Genomic DNA, 18,811 nt, shown 5'->3' with positions numbered 1-18,811 from the left:
TTGGATGCCTAAAGTGAGATGCCCTAAATCCATATTTAGGAATCTACATTTATGACTTGATCTTTAAGAGGTGCTGAACACCCACAAGACCTAGAGAAGTCATATTTGTAGTCAGTGAGCACCTTTGAAAAACCAAGCCACTGACCAGGCCTGTAAGCACCTAACTTTAGCACCCATGTTGGAAATTGTTTCTTCACTACTTTTATTCTCTAACATCTGGTAGATTTTAAATCAGAATGAATTGCACCATAGCTCATACTGGAGCATCAATGGTAGGATTAAGGCTCCAGGCTGGAATTAGTAATTCAGGTTTCTCACAGAAGACCTCCCACACACTTTTCCGATGAGTGGCGTATTTAAGTCTAATCAACTGAGACGTCTGCCAGGTCCCCAGTGCTGGGGGAAAAAATTGACAGGAACAGTGAAAATGTTAACGATTTCAGAACACCTGGAAGAAAAAAAAAGTAAACAGCAGGAAAGAGAAGAGGGGAGAAAAGGAGCTATGGTTTGTTTTTTAAATGTAATTGAGATCTCACTCTGGAAGAGGCAGTAGTACATACCACTGTTCAGTCTAGTTACAAATATTCATCTGCAAGGATGACACCCTTATTCATCTCTTTCTCCGTCAGTTATACAAGAGAAGGGCAAAGTAGCTAATCATTGTTGCCCATTTGTTTCAACCCAGCCAGCCCTACAAGCTGGGTGCTGCAATCTGTCCTCCTTAAAGCCTAATCACAAGTCTGCCCTGGCTTACCTAAGCAGTCCATATTTTCAAAATGCTCATTTTGCCTAGAATAGACAAGATTCCTAGCTAGGATGGAAACAGTAATCCAGGTCTAGTCGTATGGTCATAGACTCAGACTTTAAGGCCAGAATGGACCACCATGATCATCTAGTCTGACCTCCTGCACATCACAGGCCATCAGAACCTCACCCACCCACTCTTGTCATAGACCTCTAACTCTGGCTCTCATCTTGTATTTTGTTTGGAAGTACCTGTGCCATTTGACAGTTCCATAACAAATAATACAACAAGCTCTGCATTAGTACCAAGGGTCTGTTACATTTACAGATGGAGGGACAGACCCTTGGCCGCGTCAGAGTCTTTCTTGGCACAGCGGGGGGAAGAGGGTTGAGCAAAGGCCAATTTAAACCACCTTTGTGCTCTCTCCATCACAAGGGCCAGTCCGGCCTCAGTGTTATTTAGAATAGCTCTACGGGCCCTTAAGCCAGCTGAGTATCACCAGAACACTGCACTCTACCATCACATCCCCTTTGCTTTGGGTTGGGGGTCAGGAGGAAGCTGAGGGGTGGCTTTATAGCAGCTGGGATTTCCTCACACCAGGCGAATCCTCAACCTGCCTTGCTAGGGCACTTTTCCAGCCATCTTTGCACTAGTAAAGTAGCAGCCAGAATCTGTCCTTAGATCATGCTTTTGTTACACTTCTACGGAATATCCATGTCTGCCTTTGTGGGAGTAAGTTATTTTTAAACTATGCAGGGTGATATCCTGGTTCCACTGAGGTCAGTGGCAAAACTCCCACCGACTTCAGAGGGGCTATAATTTCACCCATACTATGTACATTTTATGACTTCTAATGGTTTAGGGCTTTGTGCTGCAAATGCTGCACTGATTGTTGTGCTTCCTACCTGTTAGAGGTCCTAGACCTCGAAATTCCTTACTCACAGGGGCAACCCTGAGTAAACTTAGTAGGAACTGTCTGCAGGAAGGGGGTGGTTACTTCCATTCCATTTGTTAAAGACTCAGGGCAGTTCACTTAAATTTGGTTAATGTTAGAGCTAGTCAAAATACAGGAGAACCTTTCTGCAAAAGTTTTAGAAACATCAAGTTCCCATTTCACAGGCTATGGAATGGACCCATTTTCCATGAAATTTTCTGAGATGGATTTAATTAATTACAATTTTTCTTTTACTTGGAAACTCAGTTTTTGGTAAGAAAATGCACCTGTTGATAAACAAAAAGTTGAGAATGAATGCAGTAAAATGATAGAAGAATTCCCCAAAAAACATTTCAATCGTGTTGACAATTTTTGCACAAAGTTATATTGGAAAAGGCAGGTTTCTACAAAAATCTTGTGCAAAAAAACTTGACCAGCTGTAGTTAAATTCTGTAAGAGGCTGAAAGATGGCTCGCGACTGATACTGACATGATCCTTGTCAATCTAGTGCCCACGGGAAGGCTCTGAGCTACACAGCAGACACATTGGGGCAACTTCCTGGCAGAGCAGGATCCAAGAATATGGAGGCTGGGGAGTAACAGAAACCTCCTCCAGCTCTCAGGGGTGGGGAAAAGCAATGAGAACAGAGAGAGAAATAGTTCAGTGGCCAAACGCAACTTTTCAACAATATCTTGTTTTAGTGTTCACACAATTTTCATTTTGTAGATTCTGAATGTCAAGACCATAAATTCAAAGAAACTGCCTGATGACACCTTGTCACTGCTGAACATTTTGAAATATGTGTCAATTACCAACCCCCTTCAGATTTTGAAGTGAAATGATGGTGAAAGCAATTTAATTGAATTTCAATTATATTTTAATGAAAGCTTCATGCTAATATTTTGTTAGGGAACATAATTAGCTAGCAAGTATATATGTTAGGTCTGTATTAGCAGTATACCCTGCTAGTACCCGTCTCTCGTCTTCCCCTCCCACCTCTTCCAAACCAAGACACAAGGTATATTTTTCTTATACTCTCAGCATGCTTATGACAAAGTCTTACATATTCACTCATGAGAATTAATTTTCAAATATTGGATAATTATAGCCAATAACAGATTATAAACCAAAACACATGGGGAGCAGTGTTCTTCTTTTACCTTTTGTTTTCTTTTTATGCTTCTCACATTGCTTACTTTCCATGCCAGCTATTACTACCTACTTGCAGTTTGCAGCTTCTTTACTCCTCATTCGGTATGTGTGTTTGGTTTATCTTGACAAGAATTTGATTAGAATAATACGGGCATGTTGAATCTGTTTTTGTGATATATTTTTACAAAAATATGGTAGAGAGTGTACTGAGATGCACTTACAACTTTCAAATCTTGTGATTGATTTTTTCAGAAACATAGAAGAGTGGTTTTTCAAATGGATATTCAATTGCCAGCCTGATCCTCAAAACATGACTGAGAATAAAGATAGAATAAAGTGCAGTGAGAATAAAGACAAACCTCAAACATAAGGACTTTGGTCGGTGATAGTATATGTGCGTGACTCCAAGCATGACTTGATGCCGATAGATAGCACTCTCACAATATAATGTCACAGAAAGTGTGTCTAATTACACATCATCCTTAAAAGTAGAGAGGCACCTCACAAGACAGGGACAAGAAAAGAGCCCCATCCCACCAAACAAGCAATGGCATTCTGTCATCTCTGACTTCATTTTCCTACAGCACTGCCTCTTTACATCAAGAATATTTTGGTTGACATCAAGAACACTGGTAGTCTGATAAGTTGACATCAAAAATATTTTGTCACGCATTGGCTCCTGTACCAACCACAGTGTTCACAGACTCTGGTGACATGAGGGTTGCCAAGGCAACTGCTGCAGACAGAGTTATCAACTAGAGCTACTTCACAGAAAGTCATCTGCACGGTCATTGATGGTTCCGCAGATCTTTGGGTAGTACGCTGGCCAACAAATGGTATCATCAAGAACTTTGCGACCAGTTTCAGAGTCTATGCTGAACACAAGTTAGCAGCACATGATGTATTCCTTGTCTTAGACAGGTACAAAGACTTGAGCACAAAGAACGCCACAATATCTAGCAGAGCTACAATGGCAAGCAGAGTGCATCCATTGAAAATATGTACACAGCTGCCTCCACATAAAGTTGTCTTGACAGTTACTGAAAATAAGAAACAGTTGATTGACATCATTTGTACAGCACTCATTCAAGGCAAGACATTTCCCTATCAACACACACTAAAGCACTGACCACACACAGACAGCACCCCAGCTGAAATAAACCTGTGAGATGTAGTGATCAAAGATATGGCCACCTCGTATGAGCAAGCCAACAGCCTTATACAGTAAATGGTGATTGTTGCAAAAGAGAAACCGGTAGGAGTAGCAGTATTATCAGATGACACTGACATTCATCTTACTCTTGCACCATTCTCTGGAACACGGCCTAATACCTTTAGTGATTATGAAACCCTCAGCCCGAGAGAGCTGTAATAGACATCGTGCTGCTGCAGAGCAGCACAGGAACATTGTACCAGGACTGTTAGCTGCCCCTGGACTCTCAGGCTGGATACAATAGCAATGTACCTTGTAAATCTATGAGCTGTGAATGCAAGAGTGCCAAACTGCCATGTACCGTATTGTATGCATGCTGAGGTGTGGTGTGTTGCAATGACGTGACAAAATCAGCGTTAGCATTTGCAGATGAAAATAGCAATGACAAGTAGTAACCTGTATTACTCATATATTAAGGCACTCAACTTACTTTGAATGGGGAAAAACATTAGTAATCATTTATAATGATTCCAAGATGAAGTATTTGGTTAAAAATTATAATTATAACTTTGTTGAATACATATTTATGATTTGTTGAATTATTTCACATTAAAAATAGTGGTCACTATCAAATGAAAATTGAGGTCTGTGCTATACCCCAAACCACTCTCCTCATATACCTCCTATTCAAATATGTATCGTTATTGATTGATGTTGCAAACCTTCAATATATTCATTTCATGTATTAGAACTCTTCTGCTTTGATTTTGTTTGACCCAAATCATGCGAACTCTTACTGATTATGGGTGGGAGTGGTGAAGATGCGATGAAATTTCAACATGCTCAACAGTGGTAACGTGTCATTAGGCTGATTCTTAAAGTATATGATCTTGCAATACAGAATCCACACACACAAAAAATACAACCTCATATGGACCCTAAAGCGAGGTTGATCAGAGTAGCTGCTGAATTAAAAGCCCCTTGTCCCTTACAATAGACAGGGTGAAGTCTTACATCGATCAGATATCTAGTAGCCAGAGGTGGATATGAACGATTGAATCTGGTCTGGGGATAAGGACAGCACCATTGCTGGATGCCAGTATCATCACCTTCCAGCAGATGGAGGAGGTAGTGGAGATGGGATTCTTACCAGGCAATACTAGTGGAGCCTTTTCCTCATCTTTTATCTTGGCCTCAGTGGGGTTACCTCTCAGTTGTGTAGGTGTCACCTTTTTTGAAGCCTTAGCTTTGAATTTCATGCTATACACCCACTCTCTCAATGAAGCAATTGTTCATGTTGCTACATTACAGGCCAGGATGTATTGCATCTTACACGTAGGGAAGCTATACAAGTCTCATACTAAAATGGATGCCTTTGTTCTAGTTTCAAAGCCTTGTCCTGTCAACAAGCTATCACATACTAGCCTATGGCAAGGCCATAGAAATTCAGGGGCATTTCCCTGATGAGAAACCTGCCCCTCAACCCATTTCCAGCTGCTGGGAAGGACGAGGGTGCTGGGATTCCTGCCAGGCAGGGTGGATAAAAATCTATAATTTAAAAAACAAAATTGGATTTTTTATTTAAATTAAATAAACTTTTTTTTTAAATGAATTTTTTTTAAATTAAATTCAAAATGACAACCTATGTTAAAGCCTAAACTTATTACAATCTGTTAAAATCACTTAAATGCAAAAACTAATACTGAGAAGAACATGTTTGGCACCAAGTTTTAAAGCAAGTCAGACCACTGAACTGGTGAAAGTCACTGGCTAAGCACCTGGAATCAGAGTTTGTTGAAGTGCTAACCAAGCTTTGGACAGCAGTAGCCTCTTCTGTAGGTGCAGAGAGAATAATTCCTTCATTTCAGTTTATTCAACTAGTTCAGTTCAGTGACTACTTAATTCAATGGTAAGACGCCAACTGGGAGCTGAAAAAGCAGCAAAGCTTGTTTTCCTCTTCCAGTCTAGGAATAAAAACTAGGTAAAAGGAGGATCTGCTCGTTCTAAAATCTTGAAGGACGGTGACCAGAAATAATCAGTTCAATTCACTAACTACAGATAATATTCCTTTTGTCTAGTAAATAAGTTAATGTTAAATGCTGAACCTGTTTTGGTGAACTATTTGATAAACAGATTTCAGAGTGGTTGCCGAGTTAGTCTGTATCAGCAAAAACAACGAGGAGTCTTTGTGGCACCTTAGAAACTAACAAATTTATTTGGGCATACGATAGCCCAGGAAAGCTTATGCCCAAATAAATGTGTTAGTCTCTAAGGTGCCACAAGGACTCCTCATTTTTATTTGATAAACTTTTTTCTTATGTATCCAAAACATTTAAGATAGTTTTAATAAAAAATTAAAACGCTGGTTTTGTGCATTTTTACTGAATTTGAATTTCTACCCAAATAGAGCTCGAGAGAAATCACAAGTAAAAATTAATAATCTAGTACATAAGTATATCATTCACCATTTTCCTCACATAATAAAAAGAAAACTAAAAATGATGTAGAACTATATAATTGTTTAAGTAAATGCATATCGGTATGGTGTATCCTCGTGGTTAGCAAAAAGCAGCACCACATTTAGTGTAAAGATTATATTTAGTTGCAAATCAACAATGAGAATCAACCTTTCTTTAGGAAAATAATGAGAAAGTATGAATGCAAACCACAATTAAAACTGCTGATTTTAATCAAGGTTTCCTGCTTGCTGATTTAAATTGCTTTGATTCAAATTAATCCACCCTCCTTCCTGGGTGATGATCCTGACACCTGCTAAAGAGCTAACATCTTGCATATCAGCCTCTTGTTGGTGAGTGACACATTTGATTTCCCTTCTCTTCCAAGCTGCAAGAAGGAAGGACTGATCTCTCTCGCACACTCTTTACTCTTCCTTCCTTACCTAGAGCCCCTGACAGTTCACAGGTCTCTGCTACTCTACCCCTTCTGACTATGAGAGGGGAACCTCCAGTGCTCTATCCCTCCCCTCGCCTCTATTTGTTGGGACTTCTTCCCCTATGACTAGGTCCAGCACCGGCCACAGGAAGATAGCATAGCCTCAGTTACGCAGCTAGGTGTGCCGAGTCCACTGCTTATAACACTACTCATAACCCTCTCCCTGTTCCCTTGTGCTCCCTGTTTATCATATCCATCTGTTGTCTCTCCATGTAACTTTATTACACACAAACAAGAGATATTGCTCTTAGGGTCAGGAACCATTTTTTTCATTATTTAGGAGCATTGCACCTAGCACAAGGAGGCCCTGCCGCCTAGTGGCCCCAGTACAAATAATGCTGAAGTTACCATTGGGAAGGTTCTTTTTGCAGCCATAAAGCCTACATAATTTAATTTTTTTTTTAAATGAAAAGTCAGTTCCTCAGTTCAGGGCCTGCACTCACCAGGGAAAGTTCCCACTCATGAATGGATTTTCCAAGCCTTGTCTATAGATTTGTTATAAAGCCAATGGTCTGTAGTCAAAAAGAGGAAGTAGCAAATACTAACTAGGTCATTGGGCTAAACTCCTTGGCCGAAGATTTGAAGTCCTTCCTTCCCCATACCCCCACTCAGAATCATTTGGGTTGGAAGGAACATCAAGTGTATCATTGCATTCCTCCCTCTGTATTGTGGGGAGATCTAATCCACTGTTCCTATCCTAGCCAGGGCTAATACATGGTGCCTAGCATAACCCTAACTTTCCTCTAATAGTGGAGACTCCAGTCTCCACTGGCAGTTTGTTCCTTTGCCTAATTGTCCTCACAACATTCCCCCTGGTATTTAACACTACATGCCAAGGAGGATTTAGGAAGACTGCTGACCCTCTTATTCCCAGATTTCTGGGCACTGACTTTCAGATTTGCCAACCATCCACAGCTACCATTCACTTCCAGGGGAGTTGTAGGTACTCAGTAATTATGAAAGTCAGGCCCATGACATCTCCTTGCCTGTTGAGGTAGGAGATCACTGTAGCATTATCCAACAAAGCCTTAACCACTCTGTCTCTTCAATGGAACAAAGCACCGTGAACAACCTGGTAATTTATTTTATCCAGTGGAAACTGTAGTTAATAGCAACTGGATGTGTGCTATTACTGATTTAATCATGTGATTGGTGAGCAAACCAAGCCTCTTCACCCTAGTTAAAATAAATTGAGCACACCCCTACTCTAATATTACTGTGCATTTAAGTGGGATGCCTTAAGCAGCACCCTGCCTCCTCGGCATTAGCCAACATGGACAAATTGGTCTTACACCAACAACAGAGCACAGCCCAGTTTGTCAGGCTACATGATCCATCAGCGACATTATTGGGGAGAATATACTCGACCACCAGGAATTTGTATTGCTCCTCTTCCTCCCCCCCCCCCCCCAAACACATGGCCCTCCCACCAATCTGTGGGTTCATCGGTACTCCCCCCCCCCCCCCCCTCACCTAGGACACTTAGGCCTGGTCTGCACTTGAAAGACTTACCCTGTAACAAATAGTTTTACTGGTGTGATTTTTTTTTAAACCAAAAATAGTTATATTGGTACAAGTCCTAGTGTGGACGCAGTATGACGATGACAAACTAGTATAGCTTATTCTCTTATGGGAACAGCTATACCAGTATTAGAACCTTTATGCTGGCCAGGGGCGCCAGAATGGGATCCAGGATGGCAGGGGGAGGGGGATGGCCATAACTTTTTAGTCACTCTTACGGCTGGTGACAGGAGGGAGGGGGCGGAGAGCAGGGTCTTGGGGCGGGGGGAGAAGAGAGGCAGCGCGACATGAGGGCAGGGCCACAGTTCAGGTGCCGTTGATACCCCCACTTTTAGGGAGCTTCCGGCCACTCCTGATGCAGGCATAACTGCATCCACATTAGTAGTTAAAGAGTGTCGCTTTCTAGAGTCGCTTAGACAAGCCCTTAGCGTTTGATAGCCAAAGCAGTTTTACAATCCTGCATCAGCCCTAACAGTGAGTCAGTATGTTCTTGTCAGTAAATCAATGACGGTATGTCGATTTACATCTGCCAAGGATCTGGCCCTTAAAAAAAAAAAAAAGCAAGTATTCGCTATGAAAGATTTGAGAAGGTGACTAATACAACCCCAAACCACCCTCAAACTAAGAAATCCAGAATAAAGCATTTCAGAGGGATAACAAAAGCCAAAGCTATTTTCATCAATGCAGTGAGGGCAAAATTCAGCTCCCTGAATAAGACAGGAGCTCAGAGCAGCATTCAGACATGACTAAGGCTGTGTCCACACCAGGATTGCTTTACCAGGATAGGAATGCCAGTAGTCTATACCAACGAAGTGTCCCTAGCATGGGCATAGTTAGACCAGCAAAGCTATGCTTTGTACTGGTCTAGTAAAACCTCAGCTCATAAGCAGAGCAAGCTACATTGGCAGGGCCGGCTCTGGCTTTTTTGCTGCCCCAAGCAAAAAAACAAAAACAAAACCAAACTTGCGGCGCGGCCGGAGCCAGGGTGCAGGGGGACTCCCTGCGCTAGTGTCCTGGCTAGCCGGGGGGAGGAGGAGGGAGCGGGGGGAGAGAGAGAAGGGGGGCGGCCAGGGCTTCAGTGGGGAGCTGCCAGCGGCCCCACCGCCAAGCTGCCTACCGGGAGGGCTCCGCACCGCGGTCAGCTGGGAGGGAAGGACGCGGGCTGCCCTGCCGGGCTTGCTGCAGGGCGCTCCCCTCCTCCGCACCGCCGCCCCCTACAGGGCGGCCGGAGCGGAACACACACAAAAAAAAAAGCGGCCATGCTGCCCTAGGATTGTGCCGAATGCCGCCTCGTACAATCTGCCGCCCCAAGCACGAGCTTGCTCGGCTGGTGCCTGGAGCCGGCCCTGTACATTGGGAAAGATGCAGTTTTGCTAGTATAGCTGCATCTACACTAGGGACTTCTGCCAACACAGCTATGACAGTTGGGGATCACCCCTCTTCATACCCCTGACCCACATACTTATGCTGGCAGAAGTCTGTAGTGTAGACCTGACCTGAGTATATGCTTCCTCCATTCACCATGGGTGCCTGGAACAACACTGCAGTTACATCAACCCAGAAAATTATGCTTTGAGAGCAGTTTTGATTAGTGAGGTCTCAACACCACTCTTTTGATCTTCCGTGTTTGGTATTGTATTTGACTAAATAATACTAGGTTCCTCAAGGCAAGGACGCGTCTGTTCAGCTTGCAAAAGCATTGTGGGCATGTCTGATGCAATCTTGTGATGATGGTAGTGTGGTTTATGCAGTTCAGAATAGTCAGCTAATCTTCAGTCTTATAGACTCAAGGAGCTCAATATATTTAGCTTCTCAAAGAGACGTTCCGGGGTGGCTTAATTAGTCTATACATAACTAGATGGGGAACAAATATTGGATACTAGATAACCTCATCTAATGGCTGGAAGTTGAAGCTAGACCCAATAAGGTGTAAATTTTTGACAGTGAGGGTAATTAACAATTGGAACAACTTACAGTGGGTGGTGGTGGATTCTCCATCACGGGCAATGTTTAAATCAAGCTTGGATTTCATAAAAAAAAGATCTGCTCTAGGAATTATTTGGGGGATGGGGAAAGAGTCCTATAGCATGTGTTACACAGGAGGTCAGACTAGATGATCACAGTGGTTCCTTCTGGCCTTAGAATCTATGAATATGGATAATCAGATCACACTCCCCAGAGATGGCTCTGTATAAACTCCCTCCACAGACACCCATCCCAAATCAATCTGTGCACATAGAGCCATGCTTCCTGTTATCTCAACTAGAGATTGTAAAAATGATCCCAAATAGCCCCATTTTGGGGTGATGTTGGAGGCAGAGATGGGATATTTAGGTTATCTCACTTAAGAGTAAGCCTGACTCCCCACTACGAGAGCTGGAGGAGAGGGCGCAGCTGATCAGGCTCTCAGACCTTAAACTACAGAGAACTCAAGGTTTATCTATATTACCTTAAATGGCTGATCGGGTGCAAATCCCTACAGTACTGAATAAACCTGTGAGTTCAGAGATTTCTTTGGGTTACAGACCTGATGCTTAGGATCTAACAGAGACACCAGGTACCCAAACATAAGATATACCCAATACCTTATTTGACCTACCACTACCCCACAGTATGGCATTTACCCAGTATATAGAGGTGGGATCTCAAGAGTACAGATAAATCCCCAAGGAGTTCTAGGGGATCAAACACCTCCCCTTTTCCTTAGTTCCATGTCTGGCATCTACACTGCACCAAGTGCCTAGCTCCCCAGTCTTCTTTACGTAGGCACTCAGAAAGAGCCGTAAATGCAGATAACCTAATCTACCTATGCGTTCGTAAAGGTGCCAGCTAAGGCTTGTCTACACACACGTTATTCTAGAGTAAGATTGAATTCACACCCTAAGTGCAATAGCTATTGTGCAATAGCTTCCTGTGCAAATCTATGGGGCTGGTCTATACATGGACAACCAAAAAAATTAATCCAAATTAACTAAAAGGAGTGATTTTAAAGTGGATTAGGTAAACTGCATTAAACACCTGTGTAGATCCTCTCATTCAGAATTAGAATGGCCTTAATTTCATTTAGCTTAACTCACTTCCTGACTCGGAGTATCCTGCATAGTTGTGCGTTACACACCCTGCTGCCTTGCATCACCCCACTGGCTAGACTAGCCCAGGAGGTTGAAAAGCACTCTAACTCTGGCAGTTGGCTTTGCAGGCACTGACATGCTAGCTGCTGACAACCTTTCCTGAATTTCCCTGCTAGCTGCTTCTGACTCTGCTTTTGATATTTTTATTCCCTGTTCCTCAAACCAGGGGAGGTGCTCTTGGCACTTGTCCTGCTCTAAAGGTCAGTGTTTCGGCAGATTGCCCGATATCTGGGGTGTGCCAATCTGACAGACAGGACCAAGGAAGTTGGAGGTGGGCTGGGAAAGGATTTTCGGCTCCATTTTAAACAAGTATTTCTGCCTACACAGAGTAAAACAGATTGCCAGCTTTGGGACTGGATGCGATTTTCCCTTGGGGAATTTGGTGTTTCTTTGCCTCTCCCTAATGCTGCAACAGGGAAGACATGTTCAGATCAGATAAGCATATCTCACAATCACTTTCCTAGTATTACAAGGAGTATGGTGGATTTGGGGTTCTCTCATAGTCCAAGTCTATTTACTGGTAAGTTGCACTGAAAATTAAAGTTGTATGACTTTACTAGCAAATATCCAAAGCTGCAGATATGAGATTTCTCTATAGCCAGTGAAGTTCTGGAGATGCCACACGAGATAGTAACACTAACAAGAACTCACCCAAACACCCGCTGAAGTTTGGCAGCATGACCAGCATTAACCTATATGCAAGTATTCATAACCTTATCAGGAGAAAAGCTTCAGAGTTGACGGTTCAGCATTTTTTTTTTTTTTTTTTTAATAAAAACTAGGGAGCAGACTGTTCATGGATCAATGCAAAGGCAGCTCTGAATGATGTTCTACCCACTCACAGAATCAATCAGAAGTGACATCTCTTAATATTCCTACGTACACACCACCTCCTCAGGAATGAGACACAAATCGAGCAGCTCTCTAGATGGCAGGGAAAGTCTGCTATGAACTCGGATGCCATTGTCCCTGCTCTGCAGCTCTGGGAACAAACCAAGTACATCCTTCCCGTAGAATACAGGGCAAATGTGCTGTGCTCACTTCCTAGCTGGGCCAGGGTTAACCCACAAATAGAAGCTATAGAATACTGCACACCTCAGTATCTCAGTGCATGATTAGGGGGCCTGGGGAGGGGTCAGAAAGCAAACACTCATCTTTCTTCTAAGAGCTGACAATAGCAGATACAAAAAGAGGGGAGGTTTTTTTGGTGCTCTCTTTTGAGGAGAGAAAAAACAGCCTGACCTTACCTTGGGAGGAAGCCAAGTAGAGAGCGATTAGCAGCACCCAGCCCTTCCACACGCGGTCCATGCTGTTTCTGGGTTAAAAATCCTTCAGTGGCTGGAATCAGAGCTAAAGCTTCTCCAGGGCTTTACCCTCTGCTGTGCCTCTCCAACACTGAGCAACCCCGAGACAGGCGGCGAGGACTGAGCTGACACCCACAAGTTCATCGCCACACCCATTCCCCTGCACATCATTGTAATAATTACCAAAATTATGCTGAGGAAAGAGCGAGAACTGAGCAAGTCCCCAGGAGAGCTAAAGAAAAACCTGATACTGCTCAGCACAACAGCCTGTTCCCTGCAGGTGGAAGGAGACTGTCCTACTCCTGTCATGGTTCCTGCAATCAGCGGGGATGTGGAGAAACAGCGGCTAAAACCAACTGGCTATTTCATACTGAAAACAGCAGCACACAAGCCTCTCCCGCCTCACCCCATATTGATAGGTCACTCTCCATACTATTTTTGTTGTTGGGTGCAGAGCAAGCAGATCCTTGGTGGTGAAAAGTTATGAGGCAGTCAACTTGCTACTTCCCAGATGACTAAAGACATTTTCCCCCCTGCAGTGCCTATGAAAACCCAGTTCAAATGTTTGAGACTAAGAGCATCCCTCTGACCAGGACACATCCAGGTAAGAGACAGCAAGGGTGGAGGGCAAGAAGGGGAGTCATTTGAAATGACCTGTAGATTGATATTGCCTTGTGTCTCCAGCAGACTCCCCACTCCACCCCCAGAGGACAGCAAAGGCATTGTACCACCTTAATGTTGCTTTGGGGTCCTGTGACACAACATGCACTAGACCAGGGGTATCAAACTCAAATGACCACGAGGGCCACATGAAGACTAGTGCATTGAACCGAGGGCCGCATCACTGACACCCCCCCTCGCTGCCTCTGGTCCCGCCCCCACTCCACCCTTTCCATTAGGCCCCGCCCCACCTCTTCCCACCCCTTCCCCTGAAGTCCCCACCCCAATGCTGCCCCCGGGGGTGCAGAAAGGGTGCAGGGTGTGGCAGGGGCTCAGGGCAGGGAGTTGGTGGGTGGGGTGCTAGTGGGTGAAGGGTGCGGCAGGGGGCTCAGGGCAGGGAGTGCAGGAGGGGTGTGGGATGTGGCAGGTGTCTCAGGACAGGGGATTGGGGTGCACGAGGGCCGCGTGTTTGAGACCCCTGCACTAGACCCATGTTGGCAATAATGGTTGAGCCTGCTAATCTACAGGCATCTCCTGCTCAGTATGGAAGACCTGACTGGCCCATGTGACACAGTGGACTCCTGCCAGCCAATCGCAGTGTCTGGAACCCTTGTACTGGAGCACAGAGGAAAGGACAGCATATATAGACTCCTCACTACTTTTGTCCCTGGAGAAGAGTCTTCCATCCTATTGTGAATGGATACAATAGGTCCATAGTTTGAGATCTCAAGAACGTGATTTATACCATAACCCTTTCAATTCAGCTACGAGCTTTGAATACCTCCCACCCAAGATTTGGGCTGTTTCTGTCCTTCCTCGCCCTACCTCAGTGCCCTATATCTCTCTTAAACTGAATTAAGACAGTGACTAGATAGTTGGCACTTGTACTGGTGCACATCAGTTGCTGTGCCAGGTCTCCGCTTAGAAAATACTTCCAATCACTGGGAGATGTGATGTAGAGAACAGCTATGGAGGTCACAACAGGAAGCACCATACCCCCAGGTCTCTGTTTGCTTACTAGAATGGTAGACATGCTTGGAATAGTTAACCTACCTATGGCCATGTGACCTTTCTTTATATTGCAACATGGCACTCCAGCATGGAAGGTGCGGGATTTGCATAGCGCTCAATCCTTTGTTGTCCAAGTATATGCTACTTAGTTAACAAAGAACCAGGCTCAGTGGCTTTAAGGTCTAAGGTGTTAGTTAAGCAATTACTTGAAAAGAAGTCCAGCCACACTGAATTCCTCCACTCAACAGTACATAAATCCCCATTCCATAGGCCTTGTGTTCCAGATAAAGTCACAAGAAAACTTCGATCTCTAAACCATGACACCACTCAAATAGGTGAGGTGTATCCTTCCGACAAGGATGGAAACCCCATCAAAAAGTGTCAATGCTGTTTTATGTTCCAACAGTTTTGGTGAGAAGCTATAGCATGTACTCCCCTTCATGCAAAGGGAGCTCTAGCAAGACATTTAACTCTTAGGGGCATATGGCAAGATCTGATCTCAAAATTCAGGCCCTCCTGGGAACTTCCAGCAGAGGAATGTCGTACACGATGTTTGGATCATCAACAGACCAAAGCCAGTAAAAAGATTTCAGGAACTACTATACTATAGAAAAGCAAAAAAGCACAAAGATGTCAGGTTTTCAGGAAGTCTTTATTGTTAATTACAGAAGCTTTAGTGCAAAATCAAGACAATGTTCTACAAAAAGCAACTGCATGTTTTTCTCCTCCAGTCTAGAGTAAGACAATGCTATCATTCTACAGGAGAAACAAAAACTAAAGGTTCCTAACACCAGAATTGAAACACTACATAGAACAGCTCCCAATTCTCCTTGTGCCAAGTGTGACTATGTTAATCATTTGCTTCCCAAAAAAAAGCAAGACAATTAAAACCTTGTCACCTATAGAAAACTAGCGTGTTACCCCCAGCCACAATAAAAAGGATGCCATGTAGTTTAAAAGATGTAAAGTTGCAGTATCACACATCCTATAATTCTAGGGTAGAGATGCTACTCTTAAGGAGAGCCCACTGTTTCTGAAAACATCTCTTCCCCCAATTCTGGGCAGGGAAACTCCGGATGAGACAGAAGCCACTGAAGCCACTGCACAAACCTGCCATCATGGAGAAAAACTGCAAATGCTTAGTATTTTTACAGCACTTTTTTGATAAACAAGAACTTTCGGAGTTCTATACAGATCCAAACAAAAATACATAAATCACTGATCTCAGTCAACTAGGATGTACAACTAGAGAAAGTAAAGCTGCAGGAAAGCTGCAACTGAGTGGTTTTAAGTTAACTCAAATCATTAGTTTGCTTGTTCCTGAAGTGTGCTGCTAGAACTGCCCCCCACTCCACACTCCCACCCCAAAAGAATGCCCTGACAGAGAAGCAGACTATCACTGGCAGCTCTCTGAATAAGCGGCAACTGGAATTTTCAAAGTTCAAGCTACGCCTACTTTGAGAGTTATGTGCTCAGCTGTAATCTTCTCTTCTCCAGAAACATTTTCAACATTTATTTTAGGTGCCTCTTTTTGACAAATTCTGTTCAGAATTATGCACTCAAATCTAGTAATTAGTTGTGTGGTCCAAAGCCAAGTGTTTGGGGAGCCAGTCAATGTCCACATAAGTGGGATTTTTCCAATGGTTTATGACAGTTGTCTATTCTCTAGAAAAACAGAAGGCTGAGGTGCTCTGTGCCTGTTTGTTCCTCACTGCATGCTAAGGGAATGTATGCCATTGGATTTGTTATGTGCTCTAAAGAAATGAATATGAAAAAATGCTCAAGAAACTTTACAAATAAAAGGAATGTATTACCACATTTTGCAGGGTTTAATGTACCTTGACATGCTTGAAATGTCTTTCCCATTATTCTAATGCTCAGGCTATAGAAAGGACCCCATTTCTTTGGTGGGCAAAGAACCACTGCTCTAATATGGTACTATTACATTATCCAGGTTCTGTGTTGCATGAATCCAGGCAGGAATGTGGTCTTCTGCGTAGGCTCAGCATTAACACAAAAGTTTTTTTCCTCGCAAGCTAACAGAGCTGCCAGAAACAGATCTATAGTACAAGTGTCTCCTATTATTTTCAGTGCATCTTCCATGGGCAGAGCACTTCTGTATATTAATGGGTGTCCTGCAGAGCTTCTCCTGGTGCATTGGTGATGCTGACAGATTGAGGAGTGGATGAAAGTGAGTGGCAGCTCTGGGCAAAGCCAGGGAGCCTGGTGGCTGTTCTGGAGTCCTGGACCACTGAAAAACATACCATCTTAACACCAGCTGTCTGGGTGAACCTCAAAACAAGGTTGAAATAAAACCTTACCACTCTGTTCCCACCCTTTAGATTAATCACTGCCCTCTTTTCTCATCCCTCTTTCATACACTCCCTCTAGCAAAATGTGATAGATCCACTGATTTAGCTTACTGGGACCATTTTGTACATAGATATGGGTGCTACAAGGCTGGTGAAAAGAAGCAACAACAACAAAAAACCTAGTTTAGAGTCTTTCAATGGGAGTGGGATGACCTGTGCCTTAAACGTTTGCCTATTGCCTGTGGCGTGGGACACACTAGACTGGAGCCTCTAGAATAAGGTCCAGAGGAAATGGTCAGGATGCTCCAAGCTCACGCAGGTTGATTTTTCCACCCACGTAAGGTCCAGCACTTCACCATCAGGCAGCTTGGAGGATATACAAAGGAGGCAGGCACATACGCACTCCCGAGTAGTCCAGCAAGTCCCCCTCTTGGTAGTGATGGCACCACAATGCCCCAGATCATTACCATTTCCAGACTTCACGAGGTGAGCAGACACCTCTGGTTGCGCAGCAGATGAGGAGAGCTTCTTAAGTCACCAAGGCCCTCATCATGGACCCATGGAAGCAAACATGAGCTCTGCTCATCCGCAGGGCATTTGTGTGTGAAGACCTAACCTCAATCCCTCCTCTCTCTCTTCCCTCACACATTTTTAGCTAGAGCTCACTTTCATAGCACACAGCTTTGCTTTTGTTGTCTCACATTAACCCTCCTTTCCTCCCCCAACAGATCATAAAATATATTTGAAATTCCCCACAGGCAGTCTCTGTAGCACTGGCCAGGTCCAAGGAGAACCCTCTGCCCAGGCATGGTCTGGGATTTCTGAACTTTTCACTGCATAAAGCCTTTTATGTGGCCCATCTCACTCCCACAACTTGTTTGGATCAGGCCTTAAGTCTCAAAGTCTACATAAATCAATGATCTGTTTACATTGGATCACATCTTTAAAACTTGGCCATGAGCACAACACAAAAGCTGCCCCACCCCACACAAAGACCTTACACACACTTATTACTGAACATTTTCTAGGTGCATATTCTTTACATAACTATAAAGCTTTGAAGATTCCAGCCCAAGGGATTTGTGGACTTATTTACCTTAACAGTTCCCTCTGAAGATTACACAAGGAAAATGTAACTTTACAATTAGTGTATAATTTAATATTCTTGCCAGATGTTTATGCAGAGCACTCGAGAGCATATGGAGGTCTTCCCAACCAGTGACTACAAAAACATTTAAAATTTAGACACTATCCTGATCCTTTTTAGAATTGACACAAGAAGGTTTTGTCTTCATTTTACTTTCACTGTATGGCACTCCTCCCAGGCATGTCAATACTCCACCCTACTGGTCAAAATCCACAGTGTAATGCATATTCTTTTAGCATATAATCAACTAAACTGTATGATCAGAAATAGCCTCTGTTAAGTCAACATTGCAGATCAGAACCTTCCACAGCACTACTACAAAAGAATGACAATAAAGGAACTTCAGGGATGGGAAGTTAAGAAGGCAAGGAGAGGAGGGAGATTCAGCTCCTTATCCCACAATTTAAAAAACAAAAACCCTGCGCAGACATTTTCAGAATTAAAGATTTCTTCTAGTTCCACACGTGACGTTTGCAGTGCTCGACAGCCTAGGAGAGAGAAAGCAGTAATAGTAGAATTGCAGAAGACAGTTTGCTAGCTTTAAATGAAACCTCCCCCATCATGAACTTGCATGAACAGCTTGGGACCTCTCCACAACACCCAGGACTCTGGGGGCAAAGACTGTTTGGTATTGAATCAAATTCATTGTGGGGGGCTTCACAAGGAAAGATTGGGGGACAGGAACTCAAACATTAGAGGCCTCTAACTTCGATTTCAGCTGCTGATTCTTCAGTCATTTTCTCATCAGGGCCCAGAGATTGCACCTTGCCAGAGGAAACATCCTCTACC

The 18,811-nt window shown here is 43.6% G+C and overlaps 2 protein-coding genes across 4 annotated transcripts in view; both read right to left on the bottom strand.

Moving 5' to 3' along the window:
- Positions 1–13,196, bottom strand: part of LOC101949612 (prosaposin-like) — a 43,966-nt gene extending 30,770 nt beyond the window's left edge. Inside the window, exon 1 of one of the 2 annotated variants that reach the window (XM_024108653.3) lies at positions 12,836–13,196. In XM_024108653.3, coding sequence (XP_023964421.2) covers positions 12,836–12,896 — 61 coding nt within the window. In that variant the 5' untranslated portion in view covers positions 12,897–13,196. The remainder of the gene's footprint in view (positions 1–12,835) is intronic. The other variant, XM_005281876.5, reaches the window with a different exon arrangement.
- A 2,000-nt stretch (positions 13,197–15,196) lies between these two features.
- Positions 15,197–18,811, bottom strand: part of LOC101949870 (prosaposin-like) — a 44,861-nt gene continuing 41,246 nt past the window's right edge. For both annotated transcript variants that reach the window (XM_065551949.1, XM_065551948.1), the window contains exon 14: positions 15,197–18,510. In XM_065551949.1, coding sequence (XP_065408021.1) covers positions 18,475–18,510 — 36 coding nt within the window. In that variant the 3' untranslated portion in view covers positions 15,197–18,474. The remainder of the gene's footprint in view (positions 18,511–18,811) is intronic.

The sequence above is a fragment of the Chrysemys picta genome, chromosome 7 (genome assembly GCF_011386835.1).
Source record: "Chrysemys picta bellii isolate R12L10 chromosome 7, ASM1138683v2, whole genome shotgun sequence".
NCBI classification, from domain to species: domain Eukaryota; kingdom Metazoa; phylum Chordata; order Testudines; family Emydidae; genus Chrysemys; species Chrysemys picta.
The sequence above is the reverse complement of the archived record's forward strand: the minus strand, read 5'-3'. Positions and strand labels throughout refer to the sequence as shown.